Source organism: Dunckerocampus dactyliophorus, chromosome 6 (genome assembly GCF_027744805.1).
Source record: "Dunckerocampus dactyliophorus isolate RoL2022-P2 chromosome 6, RoL_Ddac_1.1, whole genome shotgun sequence".
Lineage (NCBI taxonomy): Eukaryota > Metazoa > Chordata > Actinopteri > Syngnathiformes > Syngnathidae > Dunckerocampus > Dunckerocampus dactyliophorus.
In genome coordinates, this window is record NC_072824.1 from 31120350 (window position 1) to 31141037 (window position 20688).

General features: G+C 42.2%; 1 protein-coding gene across 2 annotated transcripts in view; it reads left to right on the top strand.

Annotated features, from left to right (window-relative positions):
• LOC129183166 (high affinity choline transporter 1-like) overlaps positions 1-18292 on the top strand; it is a 34185-nt gene extending 15893 nt beyond the window's left edge. For both annotated transcript variants that reach the window (XM_054780095.1, XM_054780096.1), the window contains exons 5-9: positions 6737-6885; positions 11327-11470; positions 11727-11880; positions 11982-12199; positions 14696-18292. In XM_054780095.1, coding sequence (XP_054636070.1) covers positions 6737-6885; positions 11327-11470; positions 11727-11880; positions 11982-12199; positions 14696-15226 — 1196 coding nt within the window. In that variant the 3' untranslated portion in view covers positions 15227-18292. The remainder of the gene's footprint in view (positions 1-6736; positions 6886-11326; positions 11471-11726; positions 11881-11981; positions 12200-14695) is intronic.
• Positions 18293-20688: the final 2396 nt, after the last annotated feature.

Genomic DNA, 20688 nt, shown 5'->3' on the forward strand with positions numbered 1-20688 from the left:
CGCCTGCAGCCTCCATCCTCGCATATATGAAGGAGATGTTAGCATTGGGAGAGTTCTTTGTTCCTTTTTTTCAACTTCTGGCTTCTGTACAGTACTTCCTGCAGTGGCTATTGCCTCATCAGTGTAACGTTACTGACACCTAGTGACCAGTGTAGAATACTACACATCATGTCTTTGAATGTCTTCTGAATGCCTTATAATGCTTTATTCAGGCAAAAGATAAGTCATATTTGTTTACATATGCATATTTTTTGACTAATAATAGGCCGTATTCAACCACAAAACAGCGATGATTTATTCAGTGATACATTGTTGAAAAACCATGACAGAGTGAAGTCACGAAAATTTGAAGCGGGGTTTTGATTCCTAAAACAAGCCCGTCGTTTTTTTATGAGCGATTGCAAACTTTTGAGGAGCAGCGTGAGCACTGACTGTTTTTTTAATGAATATTTGTAGTATGTCATGACTTCAGTTGCATCGAGGCGAATTGTTTACTTCCTGGGTGTGACATGTGATTGTGATGTTCCTGTCTTTGCATAATTGCTGCCGTATTATTTGTGTGTGCGATATGTTGCTGCGTGTGTGTGGGCGTTGGCGTGCAAGTGCCGTGCAGTTTGAATGTGCTTGCTTGCGGTCGTTCATCATGTTTTTTGTGTGTGTGTTTTAACGCTGTCTTCTTTTTCCAGTGGTAGCAGCCTGTTGATTGTGAAAGGTGATCGATTGTTCAAAATCAGGTTGTCGATATGATGAGAGACTTTTTTTCTATTCTCCGACTGACTGGTTCAATGATACCTGCCTTTACGTAACATCATGTGTGTGTAATATGTTGACATGTCAAATGTGTGTTTGAGTCACCACGGTAGCACTACAGTATAAGCTGTGCTAGCACACCACAAAAGGAATGGCGAGGAGACAGGAATGTTCCTGAGATACTTTTGTCCAAACCTATTAAACCAATTTAGCATAGGGTGCGGGGGCCTCACTCCTCAGTAAAACGTTTGTAGGACAGCCACGCATCCCTACTGTGTACCTAGCATGACACAAACACACACACAGACACACATTTGATGCGCTAGACTGAGAGTATGTTCAGATTTTAGCCCACATGGGTGCTGTTGCTTGTGAAACTGTTTATCTGTTCTATACACTTACCTTTATTGGTGTGTGTGTGTGTGCGTGTGCGTGTAGGGTGAGACTGAATTTCACTTACTGTCAGGACCATATAGTGTCAGCGGGACAGGGCAAATATGCTGAAAGCGGTGTATGTTTGTGCGCGCGCGTGTGTCCATGCATACGTGCGTGTGTTTCTTCACACACTGGGCCGTGTATCTGGGCAGGCAGAAGATCTAAAAACAACATGGGGGTATTTAAGCAGCTCTATCTGGTCTACTCTCGTCCTCTCCGTGCAGCCAAAGGGGCCCCTGAATCTCATTCCAGCTTTTTTTTTTTAATCCTAAATTTAGCACAGTGGCAAAGGGCACAGCTCAGCACACAAGAGATAAGAGATCTGGTTCTAAAACTGGAAAGCACGCCAACCAGGAATTCTTCATGATGCAGTCAATGTTATGTCATGGCCCAACCGAACTTTAAGTCAGGGGTGTCCAAAGGACGGTAAAAATAATAATAAAAAAAAATAATTAAAAAAAAAATGTAATAATAAAAAATATGCAGCTAAAATGAAAAAAATCAGCAGTAATTTTACAATAATAAAATGAAAATATTAAGAGAAAAGGAAAAGAGATGTCATTTAACAAGGAAAAAGTCATCATTTTATGACAATAACGACATTTTAGTAGCATAAAGTTGAAACATTTTTTAAAAGTCGTAATACAGTGTTATGAAAAACAAAATGAAGCATAACGCTGTAATTTTTGGAAAATTAGGTTGCGAGAAAAAGTTAGAAAGTTACGAGAATAAAGTCAAAATATTATGGAAATAAAATCCTAATTTTGTGAAGAACATTTCTTCTAAAGTCGTAATATTATAAGAAACAAAAAAACAAAGAATGAAGTTGTCATTTTGGAAAAATGTCAAGATCCAGGAATAAAAAGTCAATACATTACGGAAATAAAGTCATAATATTACGAGAAGAACATTGACAAGAAGAAAGTGGAAATATTTGAAATAAAAAAAAATAGAAATGGAAAAAAAATGCAGAAAAATAATACATTATATGTAAAAATATTGTCTTTAGTAGCATAATGTTAAAATAATAAAGAAAAATGTATTTTTTTTATCGTAATATAAGAAACAAACAAAACAAAGAATTAAGTTTTTTGTTACTTCTGTTGAGGAAAAGTTTATAAAAATATGGGAATAAAGTCAAAATATTAGGAGAAGAAAATTCACAGGAAGAAAGTTGAAACTGTTGGAAAATTAAAAAAAAAAAAAAAACAACAGCAGAAATGACAAAAAAAAGCAGTGGTCATTTTACCAGAATAAAGTAAATTATGGGAACAAAGCTGCGTTCGAACGACAAAAAAGGTCGCCATTTTACGAGAATAAACTTGTAATATTAAGAAATATTGAAATGTTAAGAAAAAGATGTTTTTGTTTTTTTTGTAAAGTCTTCATATGAGAAACTAACTAAACAAAATCAATCATTTTTGGAAAATTAGGTCAATTTTGGCCAGGAATTGACAAATGGCCAGTAACTTTTCTAATGGGATGTCACACATTGCGACAAAATCTTCAACAAAGGAATTAAGGAAGGTGTAGTCCCCGATGCAATTCCAATTGCGTTATTAATGTAAGATCATTTTTAGGACAATGTTATTTTATTTTACACAAGCAGACAAGATGTGGCAAACGGCGCTCTTGTTTTGAAAGCTGGAAGTGTGTTCTGTGTGTGTTGAGAATGTCCGTTGATATTAAGATGATTAAGACGAGCTGTGAGCAAGAATAAACGTGCCTTTTTGCACTCAGAACTTGAACAACGTCAGCGGGCTTTGTAAAACGCTCGCTGACATTAAAGCAGTAAAACACAACACGGTGAAAATACACTCTTCCAGCCTGAGTTGCACACACACAGCCGCACTAGCATGCTCTGCTAAACTAAGCTAACCCCACTAGCTTCCATTCATGCGCCGTTAGAGGACTTTCCACCAACCTTCGTTTGTGTTCCAGTTTGCCATTTTGACAAGTTTAGTTCGGGAGGGCTTGGATTCGCCACAATTGAGCGGTCCGCCGGGGAAATACTTCCCCAGGCAAACGTTCCTTCTCCTCACGATGACAGCATTTCATTCACATGATACCAATTTCCGTGAGATACTGCGTTTAACAGCAAATTCACTTTTTATTGGCCAATTCGGCGATTCCGTCCGCGATTCTGGTAACGTGGAAATCATAGGGCCCTAAAAACAACAGCAAAAACGGGGGGAAAAAATTGCAAAGACTGAAGTTCATACATGCATTTTCACCCATACCATAAAGCTGAGATGAAGTTTTTCTTCTTATATAACATTTTAGCATATCAACATTTAAAATAACGAGTGGCCCTTGCATCTTTTCATGTTTCACTAGCCACTGGAAAAAGTTTGGACAACCCTGCTTTCGGTGACAAACTGACATCTTACAACTTCAAATTTAAGCAGAGACTTTTGTTGAAGAAACGTTACGCATCATTATAACGCACAGATACATACACAAAAACATGAAACACAAGCACAAGCAAGTGTAATGTGAATCCGTCAAGGAAAAACTAGCCCTGTTTTTCATGAAAGAGAAAAAAAAAATTGAAATCAAATTGATAATATAAGACAAGAATTGTCAGGGCATTGAAGCCATGGCAACTGGACTGTTCGTGATGTCTTAGAAGACGCTTTCGCCTCTCATCCGAGCAGGCTGTACTAGATAGGACAGCTCTAGTCTGAGGGAATGCTGCGGGATCCAAGGATTTATTCTCGAAGGTAGAGCCAACCCACACAACCAAGAATGGTTTCACTCTTATGTGGTGTGAAATGACAATCATTAAGCTACAGCGGAACCAGCCAATGACAGTTGTTTGGGTGGACTCACCCTCGTTGGTATTCCATTCAGTCTAACCAAAAGTGGCTGCATCTTGACTTCCTTCAATCCTCTCAAGCCATCCATCTGATCTGTCAAGAATACGTAGCGTGCCCTCCAGAAGTATTGGCGCAGTGAAGTCAATTATTTTATTTGTGCTGTAGACCAAAATATGACACCAGAGAGCAACGCTTCAGCTTTTATTTCCAGGTATTTACATTTCTTTGAAGTGCAGGTAGACAGCTGAGTCCTGACCTGACCGTTAGCTCGTCCGTGTTGTGATATGCGCCAGCTCAGTGGATGTCCGGTCTTTGGGGTGTACCAACCTTTGTCTCCCCAACATACGATGCTGTCCTTCCATCCCTTCCTAAAAGACTCACTCGTTGAACATTTAATATGTAACACGCCACACAGCTGAATGGAATGCCAACAAGGTTCATTCCGCTCTATCTTAACAACTGTCGATTTGCACCACAAAAGAGTGAAGCCAGTCTCGGTTGGGGGTCCGCCTCTACCTTAGTGATAAATACCTGGATGCTGCACTGTCCTCTCAGACTAGAGCTGTCCTCTCTAGTCATTGAGCGCGAACTGATGAGCCTGCTTGGATGAGAGGCGAAACATCTTCTAAAACAACCTGAACAGTCCAGTCACCGCCGATTTGAATGCCCTGAGAATACAATATATATTATCTGTGAAATATTCACAGACAGACTGTGACTGCTTTGTTTTCAAGGTAATTCACAAGGTAATATCCACCTGTACCGAGGAACATCACGTTAGACAACGGTTTCAACCAATGTGACAGGAGGACGACAGTGGCATTTTGTAGATTTGTCATCCAAGGTTTTATTCAGTATATGCCAGTGACGTGCAGTGAGGTTCACGGCTGGTGAGGCACTGACTCCTTTGGAGGTTTTTTTTAATGTTACTACAGGTTGCTCATTAAGAGGATAACCAAAAAAAGAGAATATGTCACTTTGGTTAGTTTGGTATGTTTTCAGATACTTCTAAAACCCATGTATTTTTTTATTTTATAAACTAAAAAAATGTGTGTTCTTACCTTTTATCTGTATATGAAGTACCTGCAGCCTTTCCTCTGATACTTTGTTGTAAAGGTCTGATCACCTCCTGGTGAGCTTGGGTATGTAATCCTCCCTCTTGGTCAAATTCGTTCACACATTCAACAGAGCGTAAAAATATATTGAATGCATTTGATTTTTTGACAAGCACCTTCCAGGATGCAGCAGTACTGCAAGTGCTTCCCGTGTGACATTTCTATGTGTTTTATTGTCTGACTAGCAAGAATAATGACGTCACACATGGTGGTATAGTAAACGTTTCTGCAACATTACATTGTCGGCCACAGGCTGACAAACACAAACCAGCAGGCGCCATGAGACGACTCCGTGTGCCGAGAAGCCACGCTCATGGTGGCCTCACCTTAGGTTGCTTCTTTCTTTCCTGTATGTGATCAGGAAATCTGCAAAGTCAGCAATTGTTATTTAAGAAAATGTTTAAAACGATTGGAATCATACAGAAAATACATGAATAATAGAGTTCAATGGACAAATATTCATATTTATTTTCTTATTATTAATTTTTGCATTTTTCAGCAGCCTCCCCTGACCGCACGTCACTGGTATATGCTTATGTCACTCGCCACATGTGAACGTGGTGTACACCGTGTCTTGTGCTTTAACACCACTATGTTGGGCTCACCTAGCACATTTTGGCATTTTAGTGCCAAGTGTGAACAGACCGTTGATGACTACAGTCAAAGTTATGCAAAGGTTAGTAGGTCACGGGTTACTCTAGGTGTGTACAAACTAATAGACTAATATCACTAATGCATTCAATGGGGGGGGGGGGGGGGGGGGGGGGAAACTTAAGTATCTCATTCAACACAAAAGGTAGAAAAGTGGGCTGGGGAAACGTGTGTTGGGGTCAGTTAGGGGGTGGGCACGGCAGGTCAGAGGGGTGGTAAGTGGCGATAGATGGTGCAGATCTGACACTTCTCTGTTTAAGGGCATTGTTGTGGTGTGGCTGCAGGCTGCGGCTGGGGGGACCCTGGCAATGTGGGAGAAGAGACTGTAAAGGTAGTGATGTTTTGCTTGCCTTGTTTGAGTAACAAGATGTCTTTTTTTTCCATTCATGTTTACATTTACTCATTTGAATTTCTTGCACTTTCAGCTGTTTCATTACTTGAACACACTTTGTTTTTCTTTTCATTTCTTGAATTGTTATAAAGGGTGAACACATTTTTTGGAGTCTCACAATCAATAGGCTGCTTTTGTTCTGTTTTTTTTTTTTAAACATTTTTTGTATGGTTCTGTTATCACTTTATGTCAGTGTGTTGCATTAAGCTCTTTAATATGTTTTGAAGATGTTTAAAGCTGCCCAAGTGTAACTTTATTGACGTAGATGACTAGTCATGCACTGCTATGCACACGTCATTGTTTTTTCAGGTAATACTGCATTATGGAATAAATAACTGGGCAACGTAAATACATAGCTTCTTAAAAGTGGATGCATGTATATGTGTGTCTGTGTGTGAGAGAAAAGATTTTAAAGCAAACGAGAGATTGAGAACCTAATAATAATCACCTAAACCTGTGATAATACAATGTTGCATGTATCTCCAGCAATAAATATCTGTGCATTAGACAACTTACTGTTAAAAAGTTTGCCCCATCAGTCCTGCGGTTCTGACAGCGATGCTGTGTTGTTCCAGGTGGAACTATGAGTGTGATCCTGGACCTCTCTTACGTCTACTCCATCATCATCTCCTCAGTGGTGGCCATTGTCTACACGCTCCTGGGGGGGCTCTACTCTGTGGCTTACACAGATGTCATCCAGCTCATCCTCATCTTCATCAGCCTGGTAGGTAGCGTCTATTCATCCACAGTCTGAAGTCCTGGTCCATCGTCGTCTTCTTATTACTAAAAGTGCCCACTGAAGTCGACGTCGATGTACCGCTTTTGTTGACATAAAATTTGAGACCCAAAGGGCTCATTTCTATTTGTTAGATATTATTATCACGCCTATAGATTCAGTTTAGTAGCTCAGTGCATTTTCTCATAGAAGATCCACATAGCACAATCATAGTTGCGCAACACGTGCATATGACTGATGGAAAAACACTGGGAGACACTGAGACTAGCTTGAAGGGTCCCTGACACGATTCATCAACTTTGCTTAAGTATGTTATATATTGTTTGGAATTATGTTCTACATTGTTTGATTTTAAATATATTCGCAAAAATGACATTTATAGTTAATGGCGCCTCCCATGACAAACTAGCTATCACAGTTCAGCCTCATTTCCGGAAGTGACGCCATCGGGGTAGTACGGCTCAGGTGAACAAACGTGGAGGTGTACGAGAGAGGATGTTTACAGTGATTATAGCGAACATTTTCGAGGAGGAAGAAACTTTTGGAGAAGAAACATATCGCTGTCAAAAGATCTTTGTATAACATGTATAAGATGTATACTGCTTTACAGCCTTGTCGCTATTGTGGAATAGTATTTAGAAGACGTTACGTAAACAAGACATGACTTTCTCTCTTGTGTCAACTTTGACGCAGTGGTTGTTCTTGTTTTTTCCTGTGTACCGGCGGAATAACATCCTTTTTAAAAAATGCATTTACTTTCAAGCCAAATGCTTCTTGTAAAGGTGTTCCTTCGGAGCAGTCACCATTGAAATGATCACTGCAAAGAACTGAACTGGTGGCGGGCGTCCATCTGTCTCTCGTTCTGTGCAGTTGCTTTGTCCATTGTTGTCTTAAACATTCCTCTTTTGGAAAAGAAAGTAAACTTACAGTATCACTCGGATACTGTGAACACCCGACAGCGACATAACATTTTGGCATGACTACTATTTTGATGAAAATATACTGAACCAAGTTGACGATCTACCTCGAGAAGCGTTTCTTTACTCTGCTTTAGCTCAGAGGTGTCACCCTGATGACGTCTCTTCCGGAAATGAGGCTGAACTGCAAGAGCTAGTTCATCATGGTGGGCGGCGCCATGAACTGTAAATGTAATTTTTGCAAATTTACTGTTTGCTTTCAAAAATGGAACAATGTAGAACACAATTACAAACAAATTATAACATTTAAGCAAAGTTGAGGAATCATGTCAGGGATCCTTTAACTCTCACTTCTACACAAACTTAACTTTCACTTTCTTGATGTTATGTCCAAAAAAAAAAGGAGCAGCCACTTACCTTCACAGCTTCAGCATAGGACCAAAGCCCCTTTCGTCTTTTGTGGTAGACTTCTCAGTTGTTCCTTCATTCCTCTTTCTGCAACTGACAAAATGCACCCATTTCAGTTTTGCACGAATGGAGGAAAACCGTGTCAACAAGTTGCCGTAGGTTCAAATATCCTTCATTATCGCCCTTTCTCCTAACGTCTCTGGACAAAGTCACAAGAAAATGCGCAAGCAAGGGCTAGTTTCGATTACGTAGATGACCGCTGATATCAATGTGAGTCAGCCAATCTGAGGGATGTTGACGTAAACGGGCTCCACCGTATACGTAGTTTCAAGTAGCGCTGCAGATCATTGTCGCCACCTTAAGGAGTATTAATAGACGACAACCTGCTGCTTAAAAAATCCCCTTCAGAATAAGTGCAAGGTTGCCAGTTGAGAATCACTGATTTACACATATCTGTCAACACTGTTTTCCCCAGGAAACTACTGGATTTTGCCCTTCTTTCCGATCGCCCTCCCGTTTTGAAATTGTTTTTAATACATTTTAACTTTAAAAAAAATTCTCTCTGGTACTTAATAGTATCCACGCTTAAACAACAGCAATCTGCGAGAACAATGGCGCAACACATTGTCAGTGGGCAATTGGGTCTTTTCGCCCTAAAGTTTGTCAATTTTTAAAATAAACATAACTCATAATGGGGGTTGAAGAATTTTGAGTACAACTGTAGTATATTTTCTAAGTCAGGGTACGAAATGTCTTGCAGTTGTTTATGTTCACCATGTCAGAAGGCTGCGAATCAAGTTGTCACACTTTGTCTGCAAGGCAACTCGACACTATTTATGCAAAAATACATCAATCCCCCCAAAATTAAACACATGTTTTACCACTTCTCAAAGCATTTAAACTCAGTCAAAGAACAAAATGCACAGCTTGTTATTATATTTCTTGTGCCCAATCAGCCACTCACACCAATCTGTACCGTGTTCAACAACAATTGATACCCAAAGTCCTGATAGTTTGACTCTTGTGATTGTATTGTCCCAAACAATCGCAATTTCCGGACTGTAGACCGCTCCTGTCTATAAGCCACAGGTATCCAAGTCGTAACATGGGATAATATACACAGAAAGATGTCACACAGAAAGTTTTTTTTATCTTAAGATTAAACAAACAGAACAGTGCGTGTAACATGGCTATTTAAACAGTGCCGAATAGTGCGTGTAATATGGTTAGTTAAACAGTAGTCCAACCTTTTGAAACCCGTTGGTGATAGTGTAGCGTCCGAGGTGTAGGGCTTCTAAAGTCACACTTTGACCAGACAAAAACTCACTAGCTTGTACTCTTTTGGAGCAGACGTGCTGGCTCAACATTCAACTCAACATGTGAGCACAGAGTATCACAGCAACCTTTATATGACGTCATCCATGCGGCCCACTTTCCAGGCATGACCAATCAACTTAAACTAAATCAGACAAAAGTGACGGTTGGCGGTCCAAGCAGTCCAAAGAGAAGTTGTAGTAATTCTACATTTGATCCATCTTACATAAGATTAGGCAGATCAAAACACGATCGCTGCATAAGGCTTCAAAACATGATATTACCGTCCACTACTTCCTGAACTGCACACTAAGCATCATGGGACCTGTAGTTTTAGACATAAATTAGCCGCAGCACTGTACAAGCCGCATGGTTCAAAGCGTGATGAAAAAACTAGCGGCTTAGCAGTAAAACTGGCCCAGTGCGAGTGAGAAGTATCCCTTCACATGTCTTTCACAGCCCCTAGTAGCCATGTGGTATGGTATTAACTAGGGATGCTCCGATCAGGGTTTTAGGCTGCCGGTACCGATCTATGAGTGAAATCGGCCAATACCGATCACATAGAGTGTAATTCTTTTGCTATATCAGGGGTCACCAACATTTTTTCTTGTGAGAGCTACTTTTACAAAATGCAAATGGCCAAGAGCTACTCATTTTTGTAACATTTATTTTTGTAGCTTATGTCAACCCAAATATGCTTGTTTTATCAGAACATTAACAAAATGCTGGTATCCACAACTCACATTTTGTATTTCAGAATGCATCCTTCTAGTGTTCTAACATTATTAACTGAAAACCTGAATGAAAAGCAGGCTTGCAGGCCCCTCATGTGGTCGTGGGGGGCTACCTGGAATCCATAAAACATATCGACAAAAACATATTTGACTTACTTTTTCTAAATTACTCGTGAAACTTAGTGGATCAGACGCCTTCTTTAAGCAGAATTTGGACGAGAGAGCAGGAACCCCAGGCAAACCCGTCGGACAAATCCAACCACTTTTCGGGCTGTCTGCCTTAGACCTCCGACTGCCACGCACGCACGGACAAGTGTCCAGTGCTTTTTCACAGAAATCGTCCGATGCTGATCGGTGGCCGATTGATCGGAGCACACCTTGTATAAACCATTCTTTAGCATTTTGGCTATGCAATAGCATGTCTGCATTCAAATGCAATCGGAATTAAATGTTAGAGCGCAACATAACTCTTCATAGAGTAATACGTGGGACTGTAAGCCTGCCGTGCTGGTTGGTTACTTGAGCTAAGCACTAACAATGCAGCCATCTAGGAACAGCTGTCACAGGAGCTCCAAGTTTCTATTTATTGCACACCATATCAGTCCCAGCATGAGTAATTTTCCTAAATAATTTTTGAGCTTAAAAGGTCTTCATCCTCGTAACAGGAGCTGATTGACCAACCTCGCCACAAGCTATATTTATTTTTAGTTTCTGACCTGGAAGCTCATGATCATTATGAGCAGATGCACTTGGCTGTTGTTGTGGAAATGAATCGAAAGTATGAGTTTATATTTCTGAGAATGTATTCATCTGTGTTGAGTTTCACAGTTCAGGAAATGCTTTCATTCAACCTCGTGATTACATGACAGTTGTCATCCAGCGAAGACAATTTAAGCCTCACCATACTGTGACATCACAGCACGGCACAGCTAAAAGAAACTTGAGCTCAAACTCTAGATTTAGATTCGTAATATTCAGTGTCGGGCAGCAAACTTCCTCCTCCGCTGAGTACGTAATCAGATCAGCTAAGTTTTTTTTTTTTGTTTGTGTACACAGTGGGTGTGTGTCCCTTTCCTGTTGACCAACCCTCACTCTTTGGACATCTCAGTGACAGCCTACAACCAGAGCTTCCAGGCTCCCTGGGTTGGCACGGTGGAGCTTGATGAAGCCGGCAAGTGGTTTGACGACTTCATGGTGCTGGTGAGTGGACCAAAGTGGACTTTATAAATACACACTGTGGAAAGTGGAAATATCACAACTTGGGTTGGGTTTTATCACCCTTGCCTCAGAGGAGCTTCAAATGAAACTGACCTAGACTTATTTGCTTTTGAAAAAGAACCACGGTAGACTTGAGCTATATACTAGATAGTATTTAGACAGTATAGATACTAAAAAGATCATGCTGGTCAGGATTGCCCATCTTCTATCATCTTCATGTTAACTATGATTCTATCAGGCTCTGGGAGGGTTGGCCTACCAAGCGTTCTACCAAAGGATCCTGTCCGCCTCATCTTACACCCAGGCTCAAGTGACCTGCTTTGCCTCATCTGCCTTTTGCCTGGTGCTGGGTATCCCCTCTGTACTGATCGGAGCCGTTGCAGCATCTACTGGTACATATTTAATCGTTCTAACTTGAGTTCTGTAAGCTTTTTAAAAAATTATTTGTAACTTTTTTTGTGATCACTGGTCTTTGTGTAAAATCATTCCATAGACTGGAACTCAACAACCTATGGACTGCCAACTCCATATGAGCGTGGTGAGGCAGGTTCCATCCTCCCCATTGCCCTGCAGTCCCTCACACCGACCTACGTGTCCATCATTGGCATTGGTGCTGTAGCTGCTGCTGTCATGTCCTCCATGGACTCGGCCCTGCTGTCCTCTGCCTCACTGTTCTCCTCCAACATCTACAAGAACATTATCAGAAAGCAGGTGAGAATGTTAAACAATATCTGTCCTTAAATAGACTGACTCCTGTGCTGTGAAAATATGCTAGAGTTGCTGTTCAGGGTATGGTGGGCCAATGCCTAAATGTAAATAGTGAGTACTGTCTGGAGCAAGAACACCGTACTTTGACCGACACGCATCATCCAAGTTTGTCGATACTTCGGGAGGTGTGGTCTTACAAGCAAATATGTGCTCTGAAGGACAGTGCCTGTCAGCATGAAAAACATGTTGTAAAACATGTGTTGTAAAACATTTGTTTTCAAATGGTCGTTAACACTTCTTGTTTAACAGGGTGTGAAGGAGAAGCTCGATTTTCATTAATACTCCATTACTAAAGTTAGACGAAAACTGAAATGTACAAAAACCAAAGTGGATTTTCTTATAGAAAATAATCTAACTGACCATAACCAAATGTTTAATTTAGACAACTGGACTACTCTTGTTTGTTGAAGACGTCTTTAATTTTTAAGTGTGCAGTCTCCCTATTTATGTCTCGAGTGGGTGTGTCCCCTGGGAGTGGTTACAATAGAGTTATTGCCCAGCGTGGCTGGTGAATGACCGTCATGCATGACAAGACCCCTACATTGGAGAGACCAAGCAACTCTTATACACACACATGGCGCAACACAGGAGAGCGGTTTCTATGGGCCCAGAGTCAGCAGTTCATTTGCATCTCAAAAAGAAGGGACTATGTCAAACTTGTAAGGTCCTCACTAAACAAAGGAGGATCACCTATCGTCAGCTTACAACAAACATCGTCTCATTCCACGGGGAGAGTGGCCACTATGGCCCTGTCCAAGAGGGAACGTTGGTGGGATTTTTTTTTTGGCGGCTTGAAAAAAATGTGCATCCACACTGTGCAGCATTAATAAATGGTTGTATCCAGCAACAGCAACGGATCAATGGGTGAAAAGGATGTAAAACACAAGGCACACCTGCGTGTGGCGCTGTAAACAGACATAGACGGAACCACGTGACACACTAAACTATAGAAGGAGAAAGAACGCATGCGCATAAGTCCGACATCTTCCGCTTGCCAAGGCTCGTCTAGACTTACGACAAAGTGGAATTACTTCTATGAGTCACTTTGGAGAAGAAGACAAAATATCAGGAGAATATCGACTGGTGTTCGTCACGTCTGTCAAAATATTCAATATTATGTTGGCTTGTCGTCAAAGCTCACTTCTGGTCACTTGATGGCGACGGGTCGGTGACGTCATCGTTTCTATAAAATGGCAATTCAGCTGTTCCCACTCTGGTTTCTGGGCACCCAGAACCCCGTTTGTGTGTGGATATTTGATATGAAAACGATTCGGTGTGGATAGCCCCTATCATGCTGTTGTGACTTATTGTTAGGCAGGATGGTCGCTCACCAGGCATACCCGGCAACAACCACAACAACAACCCTATTGTGACCGTCTCCAGGGGACAAACCTACCACAAACATAAATAGGGACACTCCACACTTAAAATGTGGAAGTGATGAAGCCTTTTGGATTAAAGTTGAAACATCTTCAACAAACAAGAAGAGTCCAGTTGCCTCCATTCAACCTTTTAAGCCTGACTGTGTATTTCCAGATTCTGTAATTATTAGGGATGCTCAATTTCCATGAAAAATGACATGATCGGCATATGCTGAGAAATGCCTTTAAACTCCGATCACAAAAGCCGATCGCCTTTGGCTCATACTATTGCTGCCCGCCACAATCCATGCGTGCAAGGTAGTGTCTTGCCCTAACTACAGTCTTGGGCGCCGTCCTCCACCCACTTTACTTCACACTGCGCAAGCTTGCCACAACCAAAACAATCATGTCTGTGGTGTGGAACTTAACTGCCAACACATGCCATAAAAGCTATCTTGCAGGTGGTAGCACATTAAAAAGCTTTCATTTAATAGAACAAGAACGGGGTAGCACGTTAAAAAGCTTTCATTTAATAGAGCAAGCACAAACACGAAGGAGTACGGTGAGTTTTCGAGGCTCACGGTGTGTGATCATCAGTCAAACGGCAGCTAACGCAGCCCATATGTGCGTGACAGAAGGCTAGCAAATAAGTAAAAAAATAATTGAATTCACTGGACGAGATGATCAGTATTGGACAATTTCAGTCCTGGATAATTGGTATCGGAATTGGCAGCATACAGCACTGAAGTTATTCCAAAAAAAGCAAATTCTTTTCATTTCTTGAATTATCATTACACACATTTACCAGAAAAAAAATCTATAGAGGAGTTAGTCAGCACAGTCTGGTGACAGCAACAAAGTAACTATTCTGTACATCGAGGCTATTAATGCATAGCATCCACACAGTCGCACTGAATGTTGTCTATGAAAAGAGTCATTGTATGAGAGAAAATACCACGAAGTTTATAAAGAATGTCAACTGTATTGAGGCATGCTACTGTTCTGACTTACTGTATGTTTATTGTGTGGTCTTTTTTATGATCCACATTTGAATGTGCTGCCTCTTTCTCTTTCTCAGGCATCAGACCGTGAGATGCAGTGGGTGATTCGTATCTCGGTGGTGGTCGTGGGTCTGGCTGGTACTGGCCTCACCTTCCTGGACAGCAGCGTGCTGGTCTTCTGGCTTGTGGGTGTGGACATGTCCTTCACCATCATGTTCCCTCAGCTGGTCTGCATCCTCTTCTTCAAGGTGTCCAATGGCTACGGGGCCAGTCTGGGCTTCATAGTGGGAATCATCATGAGAATCATGAGCGGAGAGCCCCTCATCGGCCTGCCGCCCGTCATCCGCTACCCCGGCTGCCGGCTGAACGAGGAGGGCACGCTCACCCAGTTCTTCCCCTTCCGCACTACTATCATGGTCACGTCACTGCTATCCATCCTGCTGTTCTCCTGGCTGGCAGCTATCGTTTTCAACAAAGGCCTGTTGTCTGAGAAGTGGGATGTGTACAAGATCAAACGCAAGCAGCGGGTCCCTGAAGACAAGAAGACCAGTGGAAACAAAGAAGAGGCCTCCGTGTCCAAGCAGCTACTGGACACCACCAGCTGCTGAAGGGCCTCACGTGGAGCAAAAAAGATGAGTTGTGACAGGAGGCAAATATGCTTGTCTGCTCAACAGGAGTTCACAGAATCTGTAGACAATCAGCGAGTCTGTGTCACATCCAGATCAACAGCAACTTGATCACCTTAGCATCAGTTACCTTCTACAAAAAAATCTCTAAAAATCATCACTTTAGCTTGTGTATGATCGTGAACAATCCATGAACACATATCGCATATTATGTGACTGATTAAAAACACATTCATCAATTACGGTAAGCCTTCTTATAATCTATATCGCACAGCCTTGAAATGGACGGACTGAGCTCAGCCATTTAAATTCCTTTCCATTTGGAAAAGAAAATATTGATAGTTTTATGAAATGAAATGAGTTTGTTCAATGGACGGATTTGGATTTGTACAGATTTGTAGAAATATATATTTTATCACTCTTGCAAATTGAGATGATGTTCCTTTTTGGCTTCTAAATGTAGTCCCTAGACTAAAGTGCACATGAAACACTTTTTGGCCATCTGTGCAAATGAACAGCATATTCAGTCCAACTGAAGAACAATGAAGTAGTTTACAGCTCCCGAATAACAAAATGTAGACCTTCTCCGGTTGTTGGCGCTTGTAGCATGCGTCCAAATTGTCACCCTCAGAGGGTGGCCATTGTGTCTGCCTCTCTCAGCATGTTTTTTTTTGTTTTGACATGTTGAATTGCGGCCTGATCAGTACAGTATCAAACACACAGAAAGGTCAACTGGCAGTTGTCCAGTCACTGTCAACCCAATGAAAGAAGGGTCACGTGAACATGTCCATAATGTGAAAACACCATTTTGCCTTAAGCACAAGTACTGTAAACAACCGAGCCTACTCAAAACTTTGTATTATTTTCAACAATGCTGTGACAATGAGGCAACCCCTTCCCCACGGTTGTCCAATCAGGTGTGACTGCTCTGGTTTGCAGTCCCTTGCTGCTAAGCCAATATTCAAACACACAAATGTGAACAACAAACACTATTGAAACACACTTCTCTTCTAACGTCTTGAATGGAACTTGTGTTGATGTTTTTAAAAGACTTGTACTCCTTTCAATGCGACGCATGGAGCAAATGTATCTTTTCCCAGTGAATATTGTCATTCATCCAGGTCATTGTATCCTCAGGGCATTGAATGCATCGCAACTGGACTGTTCAGGGTTTTTTTAGAAGAGGTTTTGCCTTTCATTTGAGCAGGCATCGTCAGTTCAAGCTCAAAGACTAGATAGGACAGCTGTAGTCTATGATGGACTGGAGCTGTCCTATCTAGCCTTTCAATCTAGTCCACCATAGAATGGAGCTGTCCTATCTATTTTTTGTTCATGAACTGATGTTGATTATCTAGGACAGCTGTAGTCCACCTTAGACTGGAGCTGCCCTATCTAGTATTTAGCTCTAGTCCACCAGCGACTTGAGCTGTCCTACTTAGTCACCAGTTTATGTTCAAAGACTAGATAGAGCAGCTCCTGTCTCCTATGTCCTATCTTGGCCTTAAAGGATAGATAGTACAGCTCCTGTCTCATATGTCCTGAGTATAAACTGATGATGACTCGATAGGACAGCTTGTAGTCCACCATAGAGTTGGCCTGCACTTTCCAGCCATCTTATTGTCGATAGGACAGTATGTGGGCCAGAGCTGTCCTATCTAGTCCACCATAGACTAGAGCTGCCTATGGTGTCTAGTCAATGGTGGACTAGAGCTGACCCATCTAGGCCATGGTGGACTAGAGCTGTCCTATCTAGTCCATGGTGGACTAGAGCTGTCCTATCGAGTTCACTATAGACTTGATCTGCCTATGGTGTCAAGTCAAAAGTGGACTTGTGCTGTCCTATCTAGTCCACATGCTTTTTAGTCTATGGTGGACTACAGCTGTCTTATCTAGTCCGCCATATACTCGAGCTGCCTATGGTGTCTAGTCAATGGTGGACGAGAGCTGTCCTATCTAGTCCACTATAGACTACAGCTGGCCTATCTCGTCTTTAAGCATGAACTACTAAAGCCTGCTCAGGTGAAAAGCACAACATCTTAGAGAAACTAGCTGCAATCGATTCAATGCCTTGAGAGAAGGTTTCTTTTATTATTAACAGCCTCAGAAGTATTTTTTGTATCAGGCAGTATGTGTATGACAATCTAAACATGCCCTAGCATCATACATTTACCTTAAATATCACTGGAAACAGGTCTCCTCTCCTCATGTCAGTGTTGTTTTGCTGGATACCGTAAAACGGGTGTATACCAAATACGTGGTGGAGTAGCAATGTAGCTCAGGAGCTCATCACATGAGTCCCGCTGCCATTGAAAAGAAATAGATGGTCAAAATCTGTTGTTTTTCCAAAGACATCTTGTAGAGCACAAAACAGGACTATTTGCATGCGTCTTTGTTTTTTTTGTTTTTTTTTATAGACGTGATTTTTAAATGTATTATACTCTTGTACAGCCTAATCGCAATTTGTACATTAACACTTATTTTTTATCAAGGTTGATTTCCATGCGTTGTTAGTTTTAGAGGAAAAACACAAACATGTATTCGTTTCAAGTTGGCAATGTCTGAAGTCAAATTCACACTCAGCTTTGCTGAAAAAGGAATGTAGACCTGATCACTTTTTGTTCACATTGGCCTTATAATTGGCCTGCACTTTCCAGCAGTGTTATTTGCCTTTATGGTCCTCACAATGAACACCGGCCCAAAGCACAAATTCAGCCAGCAGTTGTCACGATGGAAAACTACATCTTAATAATGGCGTATTTGCGTGGCATTGTGCTTTTACTTGGTGATTCTTGGGACAAGAATATTCGTGTTCCACGGGTTTTTCAAAGGTCACTAACGTCCTGGACTGGTTTTGGTTTTATGAAAAAAAAATATATTGAGCTCTTTATTTGCCCCTCCTTGTCTGTATTTGGTTTTATACTTATATGCATGACAGTTGTCAATTAACCGTGTACGTATACTGAACTTTCGTGAAGGCTGTTCTTCTCTTGCCACTTGGCAAGGTTCTACTTTGTAATCAATTAATGTAAATCCCCATGGGGTGAGGTTCTTTCACAATAAAAGCTAATATAAAAACATTGCTGCTTTGCTTTCTTTGTCACATTTGCCAGAAAATGTTTTAAGCTGCAAGAAAGGGTAAAAAGTATGAATGCGTTGGACAATAAAATGGTAATAACTACCGTAGTGTAAAGGTTACATCTGTTGAGGTGATTCCTTAATTGAACTCAAAATTACTTAACTTTTCAAAATGCGCAAACTTCCAGGTGATGGAACCCCTTTATTTTGACCAAAAGTGCCTGCTAAACAACATCGACACACATGGTCAAAAATGGCTAAATGAAGTAAAATACAAATTTAAGGCATTCAGAAGACACGTTCAAAGACGTCGTGATGATACAGTATGTAGTATTATTGGATACTGGTACGAGGTGTCACTCATGTTAATGTAATGTAACAAATCACCAGACCCGATCGCCGGAGCAACCAGCTTTTATTGCAGGTTTGAATGGCCTCACAACAGGCACAATAATCCCTGTAACCCACGCCAAGCGAAAGAGCCTGAGCTGGTGCACGAGGTTGAGAAGTTCCGCCTAGATATAGTCGGACTCACCTCAACGCACAGCAAGGGCTCTGGAACCAGTCCTCTCGAGAGGGGATGGACTTTGTTCCACTCTGGCGTTGCCAGCAGTGAGAGGCGACGGGCAATTTTTGTTGCACCCCGGCCTTTGGCCTGTATGCTGGAGTTTAACCGGGTGAACGAGAGGGTAGTTTCCCTTCGCCTTCGGGTGGGCATTGGGGTCCTGACTGTTGTTTGTGCTTATGCAACAAACAGCAGTTCAGAATACACATTCTTTTTGGAGTCTCTGGAGGGAGTACTGGAGAGTGCTCCCTCAGGGGATTCCCTTGTTGTGCTGGGGGACTTCAGACCTCACGTTGGCAGCGACAGTGAGACCTGGAGAGGCGTGAATGGGAGGAACGGCCCCCTTGATCTGAACCTGAGCGGTGCTTTGTTATTGGACTTCTGTGCTCGTCACAGATTGTCAATAACAAACACTATGTTCAAGCATAAGCGTGTCCACATGTGCACCTGGCACCAGGACACCCTAGGCCGCACTTCGATGACTGACTTTGTGGTCATACCATCGGACATGCGGCCATATGTTTTGGACACTCAGGTGAAGAGAGGGGCGGAGCTGTCAACCGATCATCGCCTGGTGGTAAGTTGCTCCGATGGTGGGGTGGATGCCGGTCAGACCTGGTAGGCCCAAACGTATTGTGAGGGTCTGCTGGGAACAACGGGCAGAGTCCCCTGTCAGAAGGAGTTTCAACTCCCACCTCCGGGAGAGCGTCGACCGTGTTCTGAGGGAGGTGGCGGACATTGAGTCTGAATGGGCCGTGCCATGCTTTTTGCAGATAATGTGGTCCTGCTGGCTTTATTGAGCCGTGAATTTCAACTTTCAATGGATTGGTTCGCAGCCGAGTGTGAAGCGGCCCAGATGAGAATCAGTACGTCCAAGTCCGAGTCCATGGTCCTTGCCAGGAAAAGGGTGGAGTGCCATCTCCGGGTTGGGGATGAGATCCTGCCCCAAGTGGAGGAGTTAGGTACCCCTGGGTCTTGTTCACGAATGAGGGAAGGACGGAACGCGAGATCGACAGGCGAATTGGTGCGGCGTCTGCAAGCTCTCAATTTAGCGGTTGATCTACGTTCCTACCCTCAACTATGGTCATGAGCCTCCCTGGGGAGGTGTTCAGGGCAAGTCCGACCGGTAGAAGGCCTCGGCGAAGACACAGGACACGTTGGAGAGACAATGTCTCCCAACTGGCCTGGGAACGCCTCGGGATCCGCCGGGAGCAGCTGGACGAAGTGGCCGGGCCTCTCTGCTTAGGCTGCTGCCCCCGTGACCCGATCTCGGATAAGTGGTAGAAGATGGATGGATGGATGGATGGATAATAATAATGGCCTTAAGGGTCATTACATTGCATTGATGAGACAATAGCCACCACAGGAAGTACATTATGTCTTAAATGGCTTATTTGCTCTTATTACGTCTACTAACATTTGGAATCTTAGTAGACATTGGCCGACAAACATACATTCTCACCTATTTAGAGTCCCCCCCATTCAGTTGAAGTGCATTTTATACACAACAGCAATCTTCATAAAAGCTTGAAACATGCCAGCTTTTCAATTTAACGGGAGAATGGCATTTGTATTTGTAGGTCCAAAATTTGTTTTCTCAACGGGAGTGTGAGCCTAAAGCGAGCTGCTTAGATTGGATGAAGTTGGCTTAAAGTGACTGACTTGTTAAAACAAGCAGAGATTAGTGCGACAGCAGCTAAGCCACATTTTACACACACAGTGCTTGTGGTAAAACAACATAAAGCCTCTGATGTTCTGCTCTTCAACCAGCGCTGACACAAGAACATGTTGCTCCCCGGTGTAG